The sequence below is a fragment of the Antedon mediterranea genome, chromosome 7 (genome assembly GCF_964355755.1).
Source record: "Antedon mediterranea chromosome 7, ecAntMedi1.1, whole genome shotgun sequence".
In the NCBI taxonomy this organism is placed as follows: domain Eukaryota; kingdom Metazoa; phylum Echinodermata; class Crinoidea; order Comatulida; family Antedonidae; genus Antedon; species Antedon mediterranea.
The window spans coordinates 22,740,741-22,761,640 of record NC_092676.1 but is presented as its reverse complement, the minus strand read 5'-3'; the positions used below and the strand labels follow the sequence as shown (position 1 = coordinate 22,761,640).

Genomic DNA, 20,900 nt, shown 5'->3' with positions numbered 1-20,900 from the left:
GAGAGTTCCTCCACCGGTTCGTTTCGGACTCAATCGACTCTTCGGTAAGCCACTGATGCGTGACAGCAACCACAAGACAAAACGTGAGCAGCTTTTTTGCACGAGTGACAGATTTATACATACTAGAGGCCTAATACTATACTCACTGTAAAATAAAATAATAAATATTAATAGTAGTTCTGAACGTCATTGTAATAATAATAATAGGCCTAGAATTTTAATAATATAATACTGTCTAGGCAGCCACAAACCAATGTAGTACCATCAAATTCACAAACAGTAACACACACACAGCAGCAGCACTTTGTTGGTCGTCGATCACAAGCAAGGCCTAGCTAGCCTAGCCCTACGTACGTGTGCTTCAATGTAGTACATTTCCATCTACATTAATATTTTTTATTTTAATAAAATGAAGTAGTAGGTTAGAAATTATATGTACAGAAGTAACACTAACAGATGTTTTTATCAAGAAAATTACAATTTTCTTCAGTCAGGTTTTTAAGTGTAACATTTGAAAAATTGTATACATATAGGCCTAGGTATCAATTAGTATTAGTAACATGTATTCTTGTAAGTTGTAATGTATAGAAACACATGCTTGCTTATAAAGCGTTTACTATTGTGTTAATTTAATAATTATTGATATCTTGGCCGGTGGAAATTTTGAATTAAAATGAACAATTTTTTTTTTAAATTTATTTCAGAAACCATAATAAAAAAAATTAAATCAAGAATATGGAATACAGAAAACCGATCTTCATGACAAGATGATAGTATCACAATAAATTATAAGCTTCCTGGAAAATGTGTTACAGTATTATTAAATGTATTTGTACTATTGCAGTCGTGTCAGTACCGTAATTGAATGTTTTTTACTTTGCATGTATTTTTTATGATTTTCCAAATTACATATACACATAATAAACAATAATATTAGTTGTAGGCCTATAACTTAATTAAAACTCAAAAATTGCCTATATTAAAAGTCTGAAATCTTTATTTTTCAAGATTGGGGATAATTAATAATACGTACACCTTTAACGTAAAATTTCCATTACCTTACAATATAAATACTGTATTAATTTAATAATATTATTTTAAAAGGTATAAAAACATACACTGTGCATAGAAATTCCTACTGTACATAACCATTTTAAATTCAAAAGTATACCTTGCATAGGCTTACACAAGCTTGGCTAGGCTAGCCATGGGCTAGCTACAATAATACCATAAACGATAAGAAAAGAGCCTCTCTTTTCGTGACAAAAGGTCAATATGCTATTGGGTTCTTAATGTAATTACTAAGTAGGCCTAGTATTTATTAATTAATTAATGTCATCAAAACTCGTATTAGATTCATATACTATTAATTATGAGAGCCTGTGTGAAAGTATTAGCTCGCGGTTTGTAAATGTAAAATTGTCTTATATTGTCACGCATCAGTGAGCTGACTTTACCGAATACCGAAGAGAGTCGATTGAGTCCGAAACGAACCGATGGAGGAACTCCCGTACGGAAAAAAAAATCGCGGTTTCGCCGACCGGTCCACCAGCCTCTTGCACCACTCATTTAGAGTGGTGTCGTGTACGGTGAGTTCAGAGCCATATTATATATAAAGAGTTACGACATTGGATTTAAGTCACGTGATATGCAGATCAATTTGTGTCAAACTTGTCTCCGTTAATGCATGTAAAGTATAGGAGCAAGAAATTACTTTAAACTTTTTCTTATATTAAAAAAAATGTAATTGCACATTTTACGGTGGGAATATCGACGTGCACAGCGTACAGAACCACTTGCGCCAAAGAATATTGCGCGCGCGTACGCTAGTACATTATAACGTTCGATCTTGATTGATTTTGGAACAAAACATCCCATAACTACGTCCCATTAATAACAATTATGTAATATTTTCAATTCATAATGCATGCTTTGATGACTAAATAAAATAATAAAGTGTCGTGGATATATTTGTTAATATATTGCATAGGTATGAACAATATTAAAATAATAAAGGAAAATTATTACAAATGAAATGATGAACGAGTCTCTGAAAGTTTGTGTCAAAAACACACTAGAGCCATAATACTGTATAAAAAGAGGGGTGAATTTGTGTGTTTTTTGTATTGGTTCATGCTTTGATGTATCCTGACTTGCATGTAGGCCCTAGAATTTATTCTTTTGTTATTATAAACAGTACAGATTAGGAAAATATAGTAGTCAAATAGTGTGTTATAAACAATTAAAAAAAGAACAAGAAGTCACTTTTTGAAAATCACTACTTCGACTATTTTATTGCAGTAATTTTTTATGAATATATTTATAAACAATCATAGGCTTAAGCCTACAGTCATGACATGAAACAGATTATGATAGTCAATTCTGAGACAATTCATACTAGGACTACTGCATTATGTACCCATCATTCGCCATGACATTCATTTGTTATTATAATTTATTTAAAACCTGAGATAGCAATTAGTTATGTTATAGTAGTCTCAGTTTAAAATTAACTCAATAACTATTGCAAAATGATGCACGGGCCACCCAGAGGAAATAAAAAAAAATGTAGAAACATTGAAATAAAATCATCATATTTACAATTATTCAATCATCATACCAGACCGTCGTAATGATCATCATTTCTAGCCGATAATGCACAGACCGAGGCGCGTACAGACCTCCTAGAACTTTATGGCACACCTCATAAATTTGATACTTTAATTAATTTTTCACTCTTCTTCTTATCACTGATTATGTCTCTGTTGAAGAATTTAACAGCATAGAATATGCGTAGGTTTACGTACGTTTTAATTAGCAATGTTTCTATTGCTGGTGAACAAACATTCAACTTTCATAAAATGTGTTAGGAACTAGCTGCTTTGGGTCTTCCAGTTTTCGATTGGTTTCTCGCATCGCACTGTTACAGATATCGCAATTGTGCTTTACACTTGCTTTCTTGACGACGTAACCTGCTACATATACTAAAGTATTTAGCTGAGTCATCTCAAAGTCTTCTAAGCAGCAGTCGTCGTCAGTGGTGGCATCGTTGTCTTCTTGATCGGCAACATGATGCGATGATGATGATGATGATTGGGCCATCATTATTGCATCAATTCCATCTAGCTGTCGATCAGTGTCTTCTAGGCAATTCGAATTCCCTGACGGAATTAACATCCTGTTGCACATAACTTCCTTCAGGGAGGCTCTAAATTCATCTGCCATCGGGTAATAGCGATGACCCCTTCTCCCTCTGACAATAGAAAATAAGTTCTCAAGGCAATCTTTGATAAAATCTCTTTGGGCAAGATATCGTGGTGCCAGATGATGCACAGAGACGTCATTTAAGCAAATTCACGGCGACGGATGTGCGCGGCGGTACGGCGAGGGCGTTTTCGAAAAATCGGAAATCTCGTAATATTGTTGTAGGCCTACATTTCTAATACTTTGTCAAATTATATAATACTGGTAAAGTTCTCCTTTAATGGCAATGATTTTGGCATTTTAAAAAAAGTGTTAGAGGAGGAAAGAGGAATAGTGGTTCCGTTGTAATTTGTCGGATTCTTACACCCAACCGAGAATTGAAGAATAAAAATAATTTGGTAAATTTGCCCTTATTTGTAGTTTAAGTAGGGCTTATAACAATTCTTTTAACGGCAACCAAACCACCAATAAGTGATTGAGATGCTATTGTAGGCAATAGCTACAATTAGCCACACCACCAATGCTCAGAAAGCACCCCGTATCTTATTAAAACACGGCCGATGAAAAACCACTTGGAAATAAAAATAAAAAGGACGGACAAGAGTTAACTAAATTATTAAAATTAAAGATTTTAAAAAAAACAGGCGAAAAGCGGACGAGAGTAGAAGTTAAATTATTGGAAGAGAAAAGTACAACAAAAGTAGAATGATCATTGATTCGGTACCATACCGAAGTATGATAGGGACTTAGACACGTTAAGGTCGAATACGTAAAATGGATAATACAATTACAATGGTTACGTACGTACGGGATAGTAAGGCATTATTATTGGGATAATTAAAAGTAGGAAATAGTTAAAATTACTCACGGAATAAAAGAAATGGCTTTATGGTTCGGTGACCAGATGTGTGGTATCACAGTCGCTTCGTCATTGTCGCTCTGCTGCCGTATAGAATAAAAGTAAACCTTCAGTTTGAGACGTTTTCAAGTATATTGCATGCTCGTAAGGTGTGGTTTACCATAGTAGAGCAATAATTAATTTTGTAAGTGATGTTCTGTGTTTTTCTTATGTCACGTCTAGAGAGATTTTTTATTTAATTAGGCGAGCTAAAATCATTACACAATCGACAAAATCGTAATGAACACTTCGGCGGCTAGGCTATGCTGTACTGAAAAGCTTTTCGATTCCAACTGTAGTAGAGAAGGATCCAAATGTATTTATGGGTGTAGGCCTATAAAATACAGTAAATATTGTTAATAAACTGGTTTGTTATTCTATTTTTTTTTATTAACAAGGCCATACATAGTTGCAGTCGCGTGCTCAAATTTGAGTTAGTGTTTACCGACCGACCAACCGACCGGCATAGAAGCTGTAGAGTCTCGTTTGTACGCCACAAAAAATAAGCGTTTAATTTGACTGACTTTAACTTCATTGTTTTAAATGCTACAATAAGTTTCTTAGGTAGGCTCACATAACACTGTACTAACAACCGCCAAGTGCTTGTTCATTGTTGGATGTTTATAATAATTATCCATACTTTAGAAAAAAAATGGAAAATTCGTCAACACCGTTAATCAGCAATGAGAAGAGGTATGCAGAGTCACTTGATGTATACTGGAAAAAAAGCAGAATCGTGGAAGTGTTAGAACGTTGGATTAATTCATATTTTTCTGAGACAATTATGAAAGAGATAAAAGTAGAAAAGGAGAAGGAGCTAATGGTACTTGGAATTGGTAGCGGGCCAGGTAAGGATTGAAATAGTTATTATAGGCGTTTTGGACATACCGACGCTCTTTGCTGCTCGATCTCTATGATCATTTCCTTCTTTTTTCTACAGGTCAGATCGAATACCATGTTTTGAAGCAAGTACTGAAACAGTGGCCTAAGATTACAGATACGGTGGTGGAACCGAATCTGTCACATATTAATAAATATAAAGACTTAGCTGCCAAGAAAGCTCGAGCCCTTGATGGAGTTTCCTTTGATTGGCGGCAACACACTCTACAGCAGTTCAGACTGAAAACCCAAGATCAACCATTGAAGAAGTTCCATTTTATAATGTTGTTTCATGTGTTGTATTTCTTTGAAGATTTAGCAGAAGATTTAAATTATCTGAAGAGTATTCTAGAAGATGGTGGTATGATAATAGCAATGATGGAGTGCGGTATGTTTATGCTTCTACTAAACTAAATTTAATAAGTAGGTCTAGCGGTAGCCAGAACATTAAAGTGCCTTAACTATAGGTCAGCAGTGAAATTAATGTTTTCTCTCAACCATGACTAAAACTCAGCTCTGTCTACAATCATACTATATTTTGACAAAAATGTGAGAGGTGCCCAAACATGGTATTGATATGACATCATCGTTTTCATATATGGGCACATCACATTTTTTTGTGACATCCATACAGTTTGATAGTGTAGACAGAGCTTAAGGGCTTGAAATGTCAAGCTTGGTAGGTCTAAAAATAGGTTTAGTATTAATTGTCTTACCTACAGTACTCTTCCTAAAAAGATGTTTTTCTTATAGATGACAGTTGTGTACCGCTGATTACTGAACAATTTCCACAGTTTAAGAAGAACGTATATGTTGTATCTACAAGAGATGTTGAAAAGGAGTTAGTGAAACTCCAAATACAATTTGTCAAGCATCGTATACAAATGAACCTGAATGTTACTGATTGTCTTGATGGCGAATCGAAAGAAGAGGAACTTCTCGTTGATTTTATTACACAATCGCCTTTCTTTAAGGAAACTGCGTCTAAATCGCTGTATAGCGATATCATTGAATATTTAAAAAGTATTGTTTTGCCTAAAAGTGAGGATGGAAAAAGTTTTATAAAATGTGACTGTGATGCGATTGTTATCACAAAGTAGAAAACAATACGATTATTTTCAAGAAAGTACTTAATTTGGTTTAATTAAGTATATAGTAATTATGTAAAATAAATCGCACGGTATAATGAATCTACCTCACAAAATTTCATTTACAATTGTTTCAAGTAACATTTTTAAGAACTCTTTAAAATAAAAATGTCAACCAAACTGTTAAGTAGTAAAAATAAATGAAAGAACTAGACAGAAAGAAAGAAACGTTAAAAAAGAAAAGAATAACGTTTAATCATATTATTAGGTAAGATATTTAGTAAAATGTTGTAATTTATAAATGGTTACAATCACGGGAAACCAACTTAGAGCTCTCAAACCCCACCTTATCGATTTTATGCCGAGTTAAAGGAAGGATTACATCAAAAATGATATCAGCAAAAGGGTGCAAATTCAAGAAATTCTTATTTAATATGTGATTAATTGTACTGGTAATGTTTTTAAAAGACTGTGAACAAATAAAACATACATACAAAATTGCATTAGTGAAATGAAACGAATTTAAGTGATAACATCGAATTAATTGCCATTTATATGATTTTGTAGCCATTGATATTAATTTGTAGGCTAATACTACGTAACTACTACCGTACAGCGAGCTTTCTCATCGCGACGGTAGACGAACAGGAGGGGTTGGTAGACGAACAGGAGGGGTTGGTAGACGAACAGGAGGGGTTGGTGGACGAACAGGAGGGGTTTTGGTAGACGAAAAGAGATGGTAACTATTAATCTGCGCATGCGTAAAAGTCAGTATACTTCCTTCCGTTCGTTTCGTTCGTTTCGTTCGTTCGTTCGTTTATTAACATTTCTCTACACATACAAAAAATACACGATATAACATAATAAAAAGCATGTGTAGAAGGAAGCCTAGATAAATTTTTTGTTACAAACAAATAAACTTTAAGCCTAGACTCCCTGCAGTAACAAAACAAAAAACAATGGTTGGAACAAATAAAAAACCAGATATACCTATATACCAATAATAAAGTGAAAAAAGAAACCCCAAAAAGAAAAAGCGAAACACCGGACAGACAAGGACTTAAATCAGTCAAGCTCATAAAAAGACATTTTTAAAAAAAAACAAAAAAAACCAGTAGTAAAGAAAGATTTACCAGCATTTTAATTATTTATAAATCGTCATATGCAGTGATCCGTTCATTATCGAGACTGTGTTTGATCGATATAAATTATATATAGATTAGCAAATGAATGAATATATTAATACCGTATATTTTCAAAGGCAAATTTAAATACTCTTTGAATGTAAATTATACAACACATGGTGATAATCAAATGGCGGCCGCCGGGTAGGTTTTGTGGCGGCCGCTGAATTGCCATATTTTCTGCCATTTAAAGCTATTTTGATATAGACGATAGAAACCTAAATTGTTTTCAGTTAACGTGGCTTTTGCATAACATACACAGGTAAAACGAGTCTGATTAAACAAGTACCGTAAGTATATTTTATATTAGGCCTAATTAGCTAAATACAGGTTCGAGTTTTATTTAACTATTAATTTACCTAATATTAAAAACCCTACAGACTGAACTTGTTTAATAACGTGTGTTTATAACATTCATAGAATAAATGGAAAAATTGATACCGATATGGAGCGACCAAGAAAGGTGTGCAGAATCATATCTTGTATATTGGAATGTAAGCAGAAACGGTGAAGCGTTTCAAAATTGGATCAATTCATATTTTCCTGCAACAATTATGAAAGAGATACAGGTTGAAAAGGAGATGGAGTTAACGGTACTTGGAGTTGGTAGTGGGCCAGGTAATGATTGATTAAAATTGTCAGTTGCATGTTGTAAACTGGTATTATGGTTGTTGATAAACAAAATTACCGTTAAACCAGTGGGTTTTACTGCATTTCCTAACTAACTGGTTAAAATTAATGTTATCCTGGATGAATTAAGTTTAATTTATTTTTATTTGCCCAGTATTCAATGGGGATTAATTCTTAAGCGGCTTATATATACTATATATCCTTTCCTACAGGTCAAACTGAATGCCTTGTTTTGCAGCAACTGCTTAAACAGTGGCCCAAGATCAGAGATACGGTGGTGGAACCAGATCTTTCCTATATCAATAAATATCAGGATTTAGCTGCCCTGAAACCTGAACTCATTGATAAAGTTTCCTTCGAATGGCGCCAGCAGACTCTTCAGCAGTTCAGACAGGAAACCCAAGATCAACCAATGAAGAAGTACCATTTTATAATGCTTTTTCATGTGCTGTATTACTATCAAGATTTAGCAGATGTTTTAAAATATCTGATGAGTATTCTTGAAGATGGTGGTATGATACTAGCAATGATGGAGTCTGGTATGTTTTAAACACATGTTTATGCTAAGAATACATTTCTTTAAAATGTTCTACTGAACTCCGACTTAAGTAAATGTCTTAGATCTAGTAAAAAACGGTTTAGTTCGAAATTTCTATAGTACAGTACGTAGGAATGAGTCTATAAATGTCTTAATGTTGAACAAGGCTATAACCTTCGTTTTTTTTTTATAGATGACAGTTGTATACCACAGATTCAAAGAAAACTGGCTCAGTTTAAAAATAATATATATCCTTTATCTACAAGAGATGTGGAGAAGGCATTGACGAAACTCCAAATACAATTTGTAAAGCATCACATTCAATTAAAGATGGATGCTACCAGCTGTTTTGATGGTAAATCAAAAGAAGGGGAACTTCTCTTGGAATTTCTTACAAAATCGGCTTTCTTTAAGGAAACTGCGTCTAAATCGTTGTATTGTGATGTCATTGAGTATTTAAAAAGTATTGCTTTGCCTGAAAGTGAGGATGGCAAAATTTGGATACGATGTGACTCTGATGCGATTGTTATCACAAAGTAGAACAATCAGTGTTTCAGTGAAAACAGCTTAATTTATTTAATTTCAAAGTGCAGTTATTAATAAGTGCGATAATATAATTGTATGTCTGTGTAATACTCTTATACTAAATCTTTCTTTTACTTCTATTAACATTGATGTAACTGCATCTAAATCGTTGTATAGCGATATCATTGCGCATTTAACATTTAATAAGTATCGGGGTTTTTTTAATTTGCAAATTCCTAAATAATTGATATGGATGGTCTCGTATATAGGTGTGTGTTTAATCATCGGGATAAAGTTGTTGTAGGCTTACTGATAGACCTGTAGGTCCGTATATTTTAAATTATCTTATTAATAAATATTCTAAGGTAGTAATACATATATTACACTTTATTTATAGGCTTCAAGATAGTTCAGAATTTTACCGTTTTCTGCACTATTGTATGATGGAACATAGTAAAAAAAATACTACTTTCAGATATCTGTGTCGTATTTTGATTTCATTAATTTGTGAAAAATAAAATTGTTTTCAAGTTCTATACTTATTTTCATGAAAAGGGATAACTATTATTAGGTTAGTTATTGATAGGTCAAGAACAATTGCTCAGCGTATCACACCATGATTTAATATGCCTGTCTTAAATCTATAAAACATACATTATTGTTATAACCAAATCTGCGAACGCGACTGCAGCCATGTACATGTCCTTGTTAAAACCGGTGTCCCTAAAATGTAATTTGTAACTACGATTTAAATCTATTCATATTTTTTAATTATACTGATACATTTAAATGTATTTAACATTTAAATGTATTTAATCCCACGAATACTGTGTGAAAGATGTTACCATAAAGAGTAAAAGGAAGTATTGTATGTATATTAAGAATATTATTATGACAATACACGATAGACAACAAAAATCGCGCTAGTGACGTAAAAAATTGCATTTAAAATTATTTACATTTGAAAGAACTCGGTGAAATATCAATATTAACCTTATCGACCTGTTGAGTAAAATAAATAAAAGAACTAGACAGAAGAAGTACACGTTAATAATATAATTGAATGAATAAATCAAAATAGAACAAAATTTTAGGCCTAAACTGGAAAAATTTTTTTTTCATGTTAAAATTTGATTATAATGGCAATTTGAAATCGTTACTGTAATTTATTTATTGTATGCTAATCAAATCTTGCTATTGGAAAATATTATATGCAGCTAAGTTAGCTAGATAGAAACAAGGCCATATACATGGCTGCAGTCGCGTGCTTAATTACCGAGCGAGCGAGCGAGCGACCAACCAACCAACCAACCCCAGCTAAATGCCAGCCGTGAGCGAACAGAGAGCGAACAATGGTTCGCCGTTTCTTAAATATAGAGTTGTTACACCACCGCAGGTGGACCATGCAATATGTTAATTATAGCCATGCGTCACAGCCTCCGATCCTCTGGTGCTAGTTTAAACGGATAGTATACGCTGTCATGCGTATCATAGTATGATGGTACTAGTTACACTCCATTATGCGTGATTAATTAATCGAATGACGTAATGCATATACGGCATGTATACGGAGAAAGATGGGTACTTGGTGTCCATTGCGGATAAGGGAGATCAATGTACGGGCAAGATGTGTAGGCCTAGTAAATAAAGTACTGGTGTTACTTTGTAGGCTTACTCTTTATCAGAAGCTCATCGACCGACATCATACCTCTATGCAGTTACAGTTCCATGAATATTCCAATTTGATCATTTTAAGGAAATCCATGAAAATGGATGAACATAGTCTTTTGGCAAAACTGTTTAATGATGACGCCCTCTACATGAATAACTTATAAAGCTATCTTACAAACATACATCAGTCATTCCTCCGTGAGGCGAATGAAGAACAGCAAACATAAATTATTAGTTACTAACGTGAAGTTAATATTTTAAACGTACTCAAGTAAAAAAGTACCATAAGTAAACAAAATTGTTATATACTTTTCAATTATAATTTAAATTACATATTACCAATATAGGCCTAATTAAACACTGTAACAAAAAATAGGGGTAGGTTACCCCAAAGAGAACTATGTAAAGTTTTTTATATTAATATTTATAAAGATATATACATATTTTTATATTTTAATTGTTTAAACTCTGCGAGCAAATGAATTTCTCCTTAGAAAATCAATAAAATTATTCTGATTCTGTATACTTCCTTCCAAATGAATGAATATATTAATACCGTATTTCTTCAAAGGCAAATTAAAATACACAACATATGGTGATAATCAAATGGCGGCCACCGGGTAGGTATGTGGCGGCCGCTGAATTGCCATATTATCTTACATTTAAAGCTATTTTTATATAGACGATAGAAGCCTAAATTGTTTTCAGTCAACATACACAGTTAAAGCAAGCCTGATTAAACAGGTAAGTACATTTTATATAGGCCTAATTACCTAAATACAGTCATCAAGTCAAGCTTTTCATTAGTAACATTTACTGCTTTTATTTTTGATGTAAAGCGCATTGAGAGCCTGCTTATATGCGCTATATAAGAACAGACTATTATTATTATTATTATTATTGTTAGTGTTAGTGTTATTATTATTATTAATTAAGGTTTGAGTTATAGCAAATTGTAGGATTTTTACTCTTTTTTAACTATTAATTTACCTATTATTAAAACGGTTAAAACCCCTACAGACTGTACTTGCTTAATAACATGTGCTTATAACTTTCATAGAAGAAATGGAAACATTGAGACCGTTACAAAGCGATCAAGAAAGGTATGCAGAATCATTTCTTGTATATTGGAATTTAAGCAGAAACGTTGAAGCGTTTCAAAATTGGATCAATTCATATTTTCCTGAGAAAATTATGAAAGAGATAAAGGTTGAAAAAGAGAAGGAGTTAATGGTACTTGGAGTTGGTAGTGGGCCAGGTAAGGATTGAGACAGTCCCAGGTCAAAATTGCAGTTTAACACCTCCAGTCAATTACCTGTTGTAAACTGGTACAGTAATACTGTTCTTGTCCTTAAGAGAATAGTTGGACATTTTAGAATAATAAAGCTATCGTAAACCGATGGGTTTTAACTGGATTTCCTAACTAGTTGTTGTTGTTCTCCTGAATGCAATTTTGAAAATGCACACCCTCTTTTGCTGTACTTTAGATTTATTTAGTTTCTTCTATAACATCTATAATTTAGTATTCATTTGCTCAATATTCATTTGGGAATATGTCGCCTCCTATACTAAATCCGTTCTTTCAGGTCAAACCGAATGCCTTGTTTTGAAGGAACTGCTTAAGCAGTGGCCCAAGATCAGAGATACGGTGGTGGAACCAGATCTTTCCTATATCAATAAATATCAAGATTTAGCTTCTAAGAAAACTGAACTCATTGATGGAGTTTCCTTCGAATGGCGACAACAAACTCTACAGCAGTTCAGACAGGAAACCCAAGATCAACCATTGAAGAAGTACCATTTTATAATGTTGTTCCATGTGCTGTATTTCTTTGAAATTGAAGATATAGCTGATATTATACAGTACCTGAAGAGTATTTTACAAGATGGTGGCATGATACTGACATTGATAGAGTGTGGTATGTTTGTAAATGACAAGTTTCTAAACAATTGGAAATCAACTTTTTATGATGTCTAGTAATCGTAATTATCAATTTATTTCCAAATTACAATTACTTGATTAATGGATATAAAGAAATGTATGTTATTTTTTTTTATTGATTTTGTAATGGGGTTACACTAGGCTAAACAAAGCTTTTCAAGGGGGTGGGGCTGATAAGTTCACGGAAGAAAACTTCTGAAGTGAACAAACCCATCCATAAAAAACTAGAGGACTTCTATGCTATAATATGTTTTATCTGAAATAATTTTTTTTTCATAGATGATGATTGTGTGGCACAAACTACAGAAAAATTTCCTCAGTTTAAGAAGAACCCATCTACACAAGATGTAGAGAAAGCGTTAGCAAAACTCCAAATACAGTTTGTGAAGCATCGCATAACATTAAGCCTGGATGGTACCAGCTGTTTTGTCGGTGAAACGAAACAAGGTGAACTTCTCATGAATTTTCTTACACAAACGGCTTTCTTTAAAGAAACTGCATCTAACTCGTTGTATAGTGATGTCATTAAGCATTTAAGAAGTATTGTTTTGTCTGAAAGTGAGGATGGCAAAAGTTTGCTAAGATGTGACTGTGATGCGATTGTTATTACAAAGTAGAAAATGACGATTACTGTTTAACATAAGTTAGTTGATGCAGGGAAGAGTGAAATTCACTCTTCTTGGTTTATATTGGTAAATTAATTGTTTTAGTATGGTTGTTACATTATTATTTCGAAGAGTTAATTCAAAATAATAAAACACTTGCATTAGGCAGTTAGAGAGCAATGCTGATCAAAATATTGAGACAGTGCACAGTCAAATAAATCAAATACACTAATAAAAAGGCCTAAACTTTCTTTTCTTTTTGTTTAATCTCTGAAGCAAATATGACACTAGCGGTTTTAGTAGGCCTCCTCTGGTGCTAGTTTAAACGGATAGTGTACGCTGTCATACGTATCATACGATGGCACTAGTTGTTACACTCCGTTATGCGCGATTAATTAATCGAATGACGTAATGCATATACGGCATGTATACGGAGATGGGTACTTGGTGTTTATTGCCGATAAGGGAGATCAGTGTACGGGAAAGATGTGTAAATAAAGTACAGGTGTTACTTTGTAGGCTTACTCCTTGTCAGAAGCTCATTGATCGACATCATTCCTTTATGATGCAGTTACATGTCCATGAACATTTCAATTTGATCATTTTGAGGAATTCCATGGAAATGGACGAACATACTCTTTTGGCAAAACTGTTTAATGATGACGCCCTCTACATGAATGACTTATAAAGCTACCTTGAAAACATACATCAGTCATTCCTCCGTGAGGCAAAGGAAGAACAACAAACATAAATTGTTACTAACGTGACGTTAATATTTTTAAACCTAATCAAGTAAGAAAGTACCGTAAGTAAACAAAATTGTTATATACTTTTCAATTATAATTTAAATTACTTATTAACAATATAACTACACACTGTAAAGACAAAATAGGGGTAGGTTAACCCAAAAAATAGGATGCCTCCAGTTTTCGGGGTGACTAACTAAACGTTACTCAGTAGTACCGTTTCCCCGAATAAGGTGGATAGTAACTTTCCTCAGAATTCCAGTTAATGTTTCCCCAAGATGTTAGCAAACATGAGGTTTCTCCAATATTGTTGAGAATCAATTTCTTATTGAAGTGAGGTATTGTTTCCCACAATTTTAGCTTGGGGAAAAGTGTCTGAAGTTACCCTTCTTTTTGGTGTTACGTAAAATTTTCCCACGTATGAGAAAAATAGTTGTTTTTTTTTTCTAAATTACGTGAAAAAAGGTTCCCAGTGCAGTGCAGTACTTACTTAATATTAAGTGCATAATGTGTATAACCTCTATACTATAAATAAATGGCAAATTTGACACCGTTAAGAAGCAATCCCAATAGGTATGCGAAGTCATTTCTTGTAAATTCGAACAGAAACGTTTGAACGTTGGATTTATTCATATTTTCCTGAGATAATTATGAAAGACGTAAATGTTGAAAAGGGGAAGGAGCTAATGACACTCGGAATTGGTAACGGCCCAGGTAAGAAGTTGGTGGATTAAAACATTATAGGCCTACCTATAACTGGTTTATTTAATTTATAGTTTTTAAATACAATTTTTATTTGTTGTTTCAAAATATCCGTTGAATACTTTCTACAAATAACTACAATTATTAAATTAGCCATAGTTGTTTATTATTTTGTCATAAAAAATGTTTAATACCAAGTACTAAAACGTGAACCTGATGTAGGTTATTTTAACAGAACTATATTATTATTAGCATACAATTAAACAATTGAATAAATTAAATATTTAATAATTTTAGCTTTGTTTTTGCTTGATTTAGCCGAATTGTGACTCTTTTATACTTCCTGTAATGTTTGGTTTAATTTGTACATCATTATTAAAATGGAGGCATACATCATCGAATAGTATGGGTCTATCATATCATTTATTTCTTGTTTCCTTATGCAAAAATAAAATCCAAGTTTTGAAGCAACTGCTTAAATAGTGGCCTAAGATTACAGACACGGTGGTGGAACCGAATCTTTCCTATATCAATAGATACAGAGATTTAGCTGCTAACGAAACTCAATTCCTTGGTGGAAATTCCCTCAAATGGCGGCAACAAACTCTACAGCAATTCAGACAGGAACCCCAAGATCAACCAATGAAGAAGTACAATTTTATAATGTTGTTTCATGTGCTGTATTATTTCCAAGATTTGGCAGATGTTTTAAAATATATGAGTATTCTGGAAGATGGTTGTATGATACTAGCAATGATTGAGTCTGGTATGTTTTAATCACATAATTATTCTATAAGAATACTTTTCTATAAATTTCTCTACTGAACTCTAACTTAAGTAAATGCCATAGTCAAAAAACCTATAAGTACGAAATGTATAATTTTGTACAGTACGTTTAGTACCGAGTCTAAATGTCCTAATGTCGAACCAAACATACTTTTTTAAAAGACGTTTTGTTTTATAGATGACAATTGCATACCACAGACTCAAGGTAAAATGGCTCAGTTTAAAAATAAAGTATATCCTGAGATATCCGGAGATGTAAAGAAGGCGTTTACGCAACTCCAAATACAATTTGTGAAGCATCGCCTACAAATAAACCTGAATGTTACTGGCTGTTTTGATGGTGAATCAAAAGAAGGGGACCTTCTCTTGGATTTTATTACACAATCGGCTTTCTTTAAGGAAACTGCTTCTAAATCTTTGTATAGCGATATCATTGCCTATTTGAAAAAGTATAGTTGTGCCTGAAAGTTAGGCTAAGGATGGCAAAAATTGGCTAAGATGTGACTCTGGTGCGATTGTTATCACAAAGTAGAACAGGCAGTGTTAAAAAGTGAAAACAACCCAATTTATATCATAGTGTGACGGGCAGTTATTAATAAGTAATATAATTATATAATGTATGTGTATACGGTACTCTTTAATAAATACAGGTACATAAAGATTTAAACATCTTTCGTTTACTTCTACTAAACATTGATGTAACTTTTCCAAAAAACATTGGCGAAATGCCATGAAATTTGCATATTGCTAAAGTAGGTTAATGTAATGTAAAAATGTATCGTAGGTACTGTGAAAAATACATTATTGTTATAACTTAAAAAGGCCAACAGCCATTAAGTCGCGTGCTACAATGCATAGTGATACCGGACCGACAGACAGACCGACAGACAGACCGACCGACATAGTGAACTATAGAGTCGCGTCCACGCGACTAAAAAGGCATAATTTTGACGAATTTTTGAACTTTTTCATCAAAAACGTGCGCAAATTATCCAATTCTACGTGCTCATATGACGTAATTTTAAGTCGAAATTGTTTAAAAGTTGGTAAAATTATTATAAAATGCTGCAAAAACATAAATCACGCGAAAAAAGTATGTATTTAACGCTACGTGTGCACCGCGCGCGTAAAAATTTGCGCGCGTATGGGAATTTTTGACATGCATGCTCAAAATGACAAGAAACGCGTAGAAAGTTGATTAAAAAATAATTTTGCGCATTTTAAAATGTTAAATGCGCGTGCGCGCGTAACATTGTGTAAAACAGACATTTTTTTCAACAGAAAGTTAGCGCCTGATATAAATTAAACTTTTGCAAAGTTTCAATTTAAAATGTTATTTGGTTTTTGACCTATGTTAAATACAAGAAAATCGTTAAATCGCGCGTAAATCACGTTGCGCAACTCTAACGTCGTTCACAATAGGAGGTGCACAATTTCACGTAAATGCCCACATGTTGACATCAAAACAGTTCAAAAAGTACAGAAAAGCGATAAAACGCATAGTGATACCGGACCGACAGACAGACCGACAGACAGACAGACCGACAGACAGACCGACCGACATAGTGAACTATAGAGTCGCGTCCACGCGACTAAAAAGGTCGTGTAAACAGTGCGATGTCGTTTTCTAAATTCGTTTGTGCCAAATTCTAATCATATTGTTAAAACCGGTGTCTCTAGAATGTAATTTCACATACGATTTTAACCTTCTGATGTTTTTTAACATTTAAATGTATATAATCCCACAAATACTATGTGAAAAATGTTACTACAAAGAGTAAAAGGAAGTATTGTATGTATATTAAGAATATCATTATGACAATAAACGAAAGACAAACAAAATCGCACGGTAATATCAGAAGTGACGTAACAAATTTGCATTTACAATTAATTGCATTTAAAAGAACTCGTTGAAATAAAATATCAACCTTATCGACCTGTTGAGTAAAAATAAATGAAAGAACTAGACAGAACAAATACACGTTAATAATATAATTGAATGAACAAATCAAAATAGAACAAACAAAAACTGGAAAATACATTTTTCAAGAAAACATCATGTTAAAATGTTATTATAATGGCAATTTGAAATCGTTACCGTAATTCACTTATTGTATGCTAATCAAAAATTGGAAAATATGAAATGTAGCTAAGTTAATAGAAAAAAAGGGGAAAATGAATAAATGTAAAGAGAACAGTAAAGTGCATGGATTTTAAAAACGTATTTCTTTTCATTTTTTCTATTGTAGGCCTACCTTGCGTCTGTCACTTAATATCGGCAGGTCACACTAACTACTACGGTATAGGCCTAGTGAACTTTTACATCGGGACAGTAGATGAAAAGGAGAGGGTAGACGAAAGACACGGTAATGTATACAACAAATTAATCTGCGCATGTGTATAAGTATACTCCCTTCCGTTCATTATCGAGACTGTTTGATCGATTAAAATATTCATTGAATCTAATTACACAAAACACGGTGATAATCAAATGGCGGCCGCCTGGTAGGTATGTGGCGACCATTGAATTGCCTTATTATCTGCCATTAAAAGCTATTTTGATAAAATACATGATTTCATTCTGAATCTGATCCGCCGTGAGACGAAGGACGATAGAAACCTAAAATTGTTTTCAGTTAATGTAGCTTGTCCTGGCAGTTTAACATAGTATACACAGTTAAAACGTGTCTGATTAAATAGGTATAGGTCCTAATCAAATTACCTACATGCAGTAAAATAGGTCTGGGCTATTAGTAAATTTTAGGATCTTATTTACTTATCAATTTGATAGCCGTTGCCTTTGGGAGGCTTATTAATTTACCTATTATTAAAAAATTTAACTTAACACCGTGTATTTATAACTTCCATAGAAGAAATGGAATTGATACCGTTACAAAGCGATCAAGAAAGGTATGCAGAATCATTTCTTGTATATTGGAATTTAAGCAGAAACGTTGAAGCGTTTCAAAATTGGATCAATTCATATTTTCCTGAGAAAATTATGAAAGAGATAAAGGTTGAAAAGGAGAAGGAGTTAATGGTACTTGGAGTTGGTAGTGGGCCAGGTAAGGATTGAGACAGTCCCAGGTCAAAATTGCAGTTTAACACCTCCAGTCAATTACCTGTTGTAAACTGGTACAGTATTACGGTTGTTGACCATGAGAATAGTTTGAGATTTTAGAATACCAAAGCTATCGTAAACCAAAGGGTTTTAACTGGATTTCCTAACTAACTTTTTTTTCACATAAAATGTTCTCCTGGATGCAATTTTGAAAATACACACGCTCTTTTGCTTCACTTTAGATTTATTTAGTTTCTTCTTTTTTACTATAAAATTGATAATTAGTATTTATTTAGTATTCATTTGCTCAGTATTCAATTGGGGATAAGCCTCCTATACTAAATCTTTTGTTTCAGGTCAAACCGAATGCCTTGTTTTGCAGCACCTGCTTAAACAGTGGCCCAAGATCAGAGATACGGTGGTGGAACCAGATCTTTCCTATATCAATAAATATCAAGATTTAGCTGCCAAGAAAACTGAACTCATTGATGGAGTTTCCTTCGATTGGCGACAGCAAACTCTACAGCAGTTCAGACAGGAAACCCAAGATCAACCAATGAAGAAATACCATTTCATAATGCTGTTTCATGTGCTGTATTCCTTTCAAGATTTAGCAGATATTTTAAAATATCTGATGAGTATTCTTGATGATGGTGGTATGATACTAGCAATGATGGAGTCTGGTATGTTTTTAAACACATGGTTATGCTAAGAATACATTTCTTTAAAATGTTCTACTGAACTTCGACTTAAGTAAATGTCATAGGTCTACTAAATCAAAAAATGTTTCTATAGTGTTGTACAGTGCGTAGTAATGAGTCTAAATGTCTTAATGTTCAACCAGGCAATAACCTTCGTTTTGTTTTTATAGATGATGACAGTTGTATACCACAGATTCAAAGAAAATTGGCTCAGTTTAAAAAGAATGTATATCCTTTATCTACAAGAGATGTGGAGAAGGCGTTGACGAAACTCCAAATACAATTTGTGAAGCATCATATGCAAGTAAAAATGGATGCTACCAGCTGTTTTGATGATGAATCGAAAGAAGGAGAACTTCTCTTGGAATTTCTTACAAAATCGGCTTTCTTTAAGGAAACTGCGTCTAAATCGTTGTATTGTGATGTCATTGAGTATTTAAAAAGTATTGCTTTGCCTGAAAGTGAGGATGGCAAAATTTGGATACGATGTGACTCTGATGCGATTGTTATCACAAAGTAGAACAATCAGTGTTTCAGTGAAAACAGCTTAATTTATTTAATTTCAAAGTGCAGTTATTAATAAGTGCGATAATATAATTATATATCTGTGTAATACTCTTATACTAAATCTTTCTTTTACTTCTACTAAACATTGATGTAACTGCATCTAAATCGTTGTATAGCGATATCATTGCGCATTTAACATTTAATAAGTATCGGGGTTTTTTTTTTTATTTGCATATTCCTAAATAATTGATATGGATGGTCTCGTATAGAAGGTGTGTGTTTAATCATCGGGATAAAGTTGTAGGCTTACTGATAGACCTGTAGGTCCGTATATTTTTAATTATCTTATTAATAAATATACTAAGGTAGTAATACATAAATTACACTTTATTTATAGGCTTCAAGATATTTCAGAATTTTACCGTTTTTGCACTATTATTGTTTGATGGAACAAAAAAAATACTATACTTTCAGATATCTGTGTCGTATTTTGATTTCATTAATGTGTGAAAAATAAAATTGTTTTCAAGTTCAATACTTATTTTCATCAAAAAGGGATAACTATTATTAGGTTAGTTATTGATAGGTCAAGAACAATTGCTCAGCTTATCACACCATGATGTAATATGCCTGTCTTAAATCTATAAAACATACATTATTGTTATAACTTAAATAGGTCGATGTCGTTTTCTAAATTCGTTTCTGCCAAATTCTATTCATATTTTTAGACTCTAAAGCTCACTATATCGATCGGTTGGTCGATCGGTTGGTAGGTCGGTAAACACTAAATAAAATTTGCGAACGCGACTGCAGCCATGTATATGGCCTTGCTAAAACCGGTGTCCCTATAATCTAATTTGTAACCCTACGATTCAAATCTATTGATATTATTAAATTATACTGATACATTTAAATGTATTTAATCCCACGAATACTATGTAAAAGATGTTACCACAAAGAGTAAAATGAAGTATTGTATGTATATTAAGAATATTATTATGACAATACACGATAGACAACAAAAATCGCGTAAGTGACGTACAAAAATTGCATTTACAATTAATTGCATTTGAAAGAACACGTTAATAATATAATTGAATGAACAAATCAAAATAGAACAAAATTAAAGAAGTTTAGGCCTAAACTGGAAAATACATTTTTTTTCATGTTAAAATTAGATTATAATGTCAATTTGAAAGCGTTACTGTAATTCATTTATTGTATGATAATCAA

The 20,900-nt window shown here is 33.0% G+C and overlaps 5 protein-coding genes across 10 annotated transcripts; all 5 read left to right on the top strand.

Moving 5' to 3' along the window:
• The first annotated feature begins 1,585 nt into the window (after positions 1–1,585).
• LOC140055159 (histamine N-methyltransferase A-like) lies at positions 1,586–9,366 on the top strand. 3 transcript variants are annotated; one of them, XM_072100396.1, is made up of 4 exons: positions 1,586–2,159; positions 7,674–7,871; positions 8,096–8,422; positions 8,615–9,366. In XM_072100396.1, exons 2-4 carry the CDS (start codon positions 7,679–7,681, stop codon positions 8,959–8,961), a joined length of 867 nt encoding a protein of 288 aa, XP_071956497.1. In that variant the 5' UTR covers positions 1,586–2,159; positions 7,674–7,678; the 3' UTR covers positions 8,962–9,366. The 3 variants fall into 3 exon arrangements, with proteins under 3 accessions (XP_071956497.1, XP_071956498.1, XP_071956499.1); XM_072100397.1 differs by lacking the exon at positions 1,586–2,159 and adding an exon at positions 7,341–7,543; XM_072100398.1 differs by lacking the exon at positions 1,586–2,159 and having other exon boundaries at positions 7,550–7,871.
• LOC140055520 (histamine N-methyltransferase A-like) lies at positions 4,755–6,081 on the top strand. Its single transcript, XM_072100860.1, has 3 exons — positions 4,755–4,950; positions 5,043–5,369; positions 5,735–6,081. Exons 1-3 carry the CDS (start codon positions 4,755–4,757, stop codon positions 6,079–6,081), a joined length of 870 nt encoding a protein of 289 aa, XP_071956961.1.
• Positions 9,367–11,682: 2,316 nt separating the features above from the next.
• LOC140055519 (histamine N-methyltransferase A-like) lies at positions 11,683–13,176 on the top strand. The gene is made up of 3 exons (XM_072100859.1): positions 11,683–11,875; positions 12,204–12,536; positions 12,839–13,176. Exons 1-3 carry the CDS (start codon positions 11,683–11,685, stop codon positions 13,174–13,176), a joined length of 864 nt encoding a protein of 287 aa, XP_071956960.1.
• Positions 13,177–13,886: 710 nt separating this feature from the next.
• LOC140055085 (histamine N-methyltransferase A-like) lies at positions 13,887–20,340 on the top strand. Of its 4 annotated transcripts, none has more exons than XM_072100293.1 (5): positions 13,887–13,969; positions 17,648–17,764; positions 18,272–18,463; positions 18,816–19,142; positions 19,331–20,340. In XM_072100293.1, exons 3-5 carry the CDS (start codon positions 18,274–18,276, stop codon positions 19,678–19,680), a joined length of 867 nt encoding a protein of 288 aa, XP_071956394.1. In that variant the 5' UTR covers positions 13,887–13,969; positions 17,648–17,764; positions 18,272–18,273; the 3' UTR covers positions 19,681–20,340. The 4 variants fall into 4 exon arrangements, with proteins under 4 accessions (XP_071956394.1, XP_071956393.1, XP_071956395.1 ...); XM_072100292.1 differs by having other exon boundaries at positions 18,269–18,463; XM_072100294.1 differs by having other exon boundaries at positions 13,891–13,973; positions 18,269–18,463.
• LOC140055518 (histamine N-methyltransferase B-like) lies at positions 14,561–15,863 on the top strand. Its single transcript, XM_072100858.1, has 3 exons — positions 14,561–14,624; positions 15,307–15,378; positions 15,577–15,863. The coding sequence occupies exons 1-3, from the start codon at positions 14,561–14,563 to the stop codon at positions 15,861–15,863; spliced, it is 423 nt and encodes a 140-aa protein (XP_071956959.1).
• Positions 20,341–20,900: the final 560 nt, after the last annotated feature.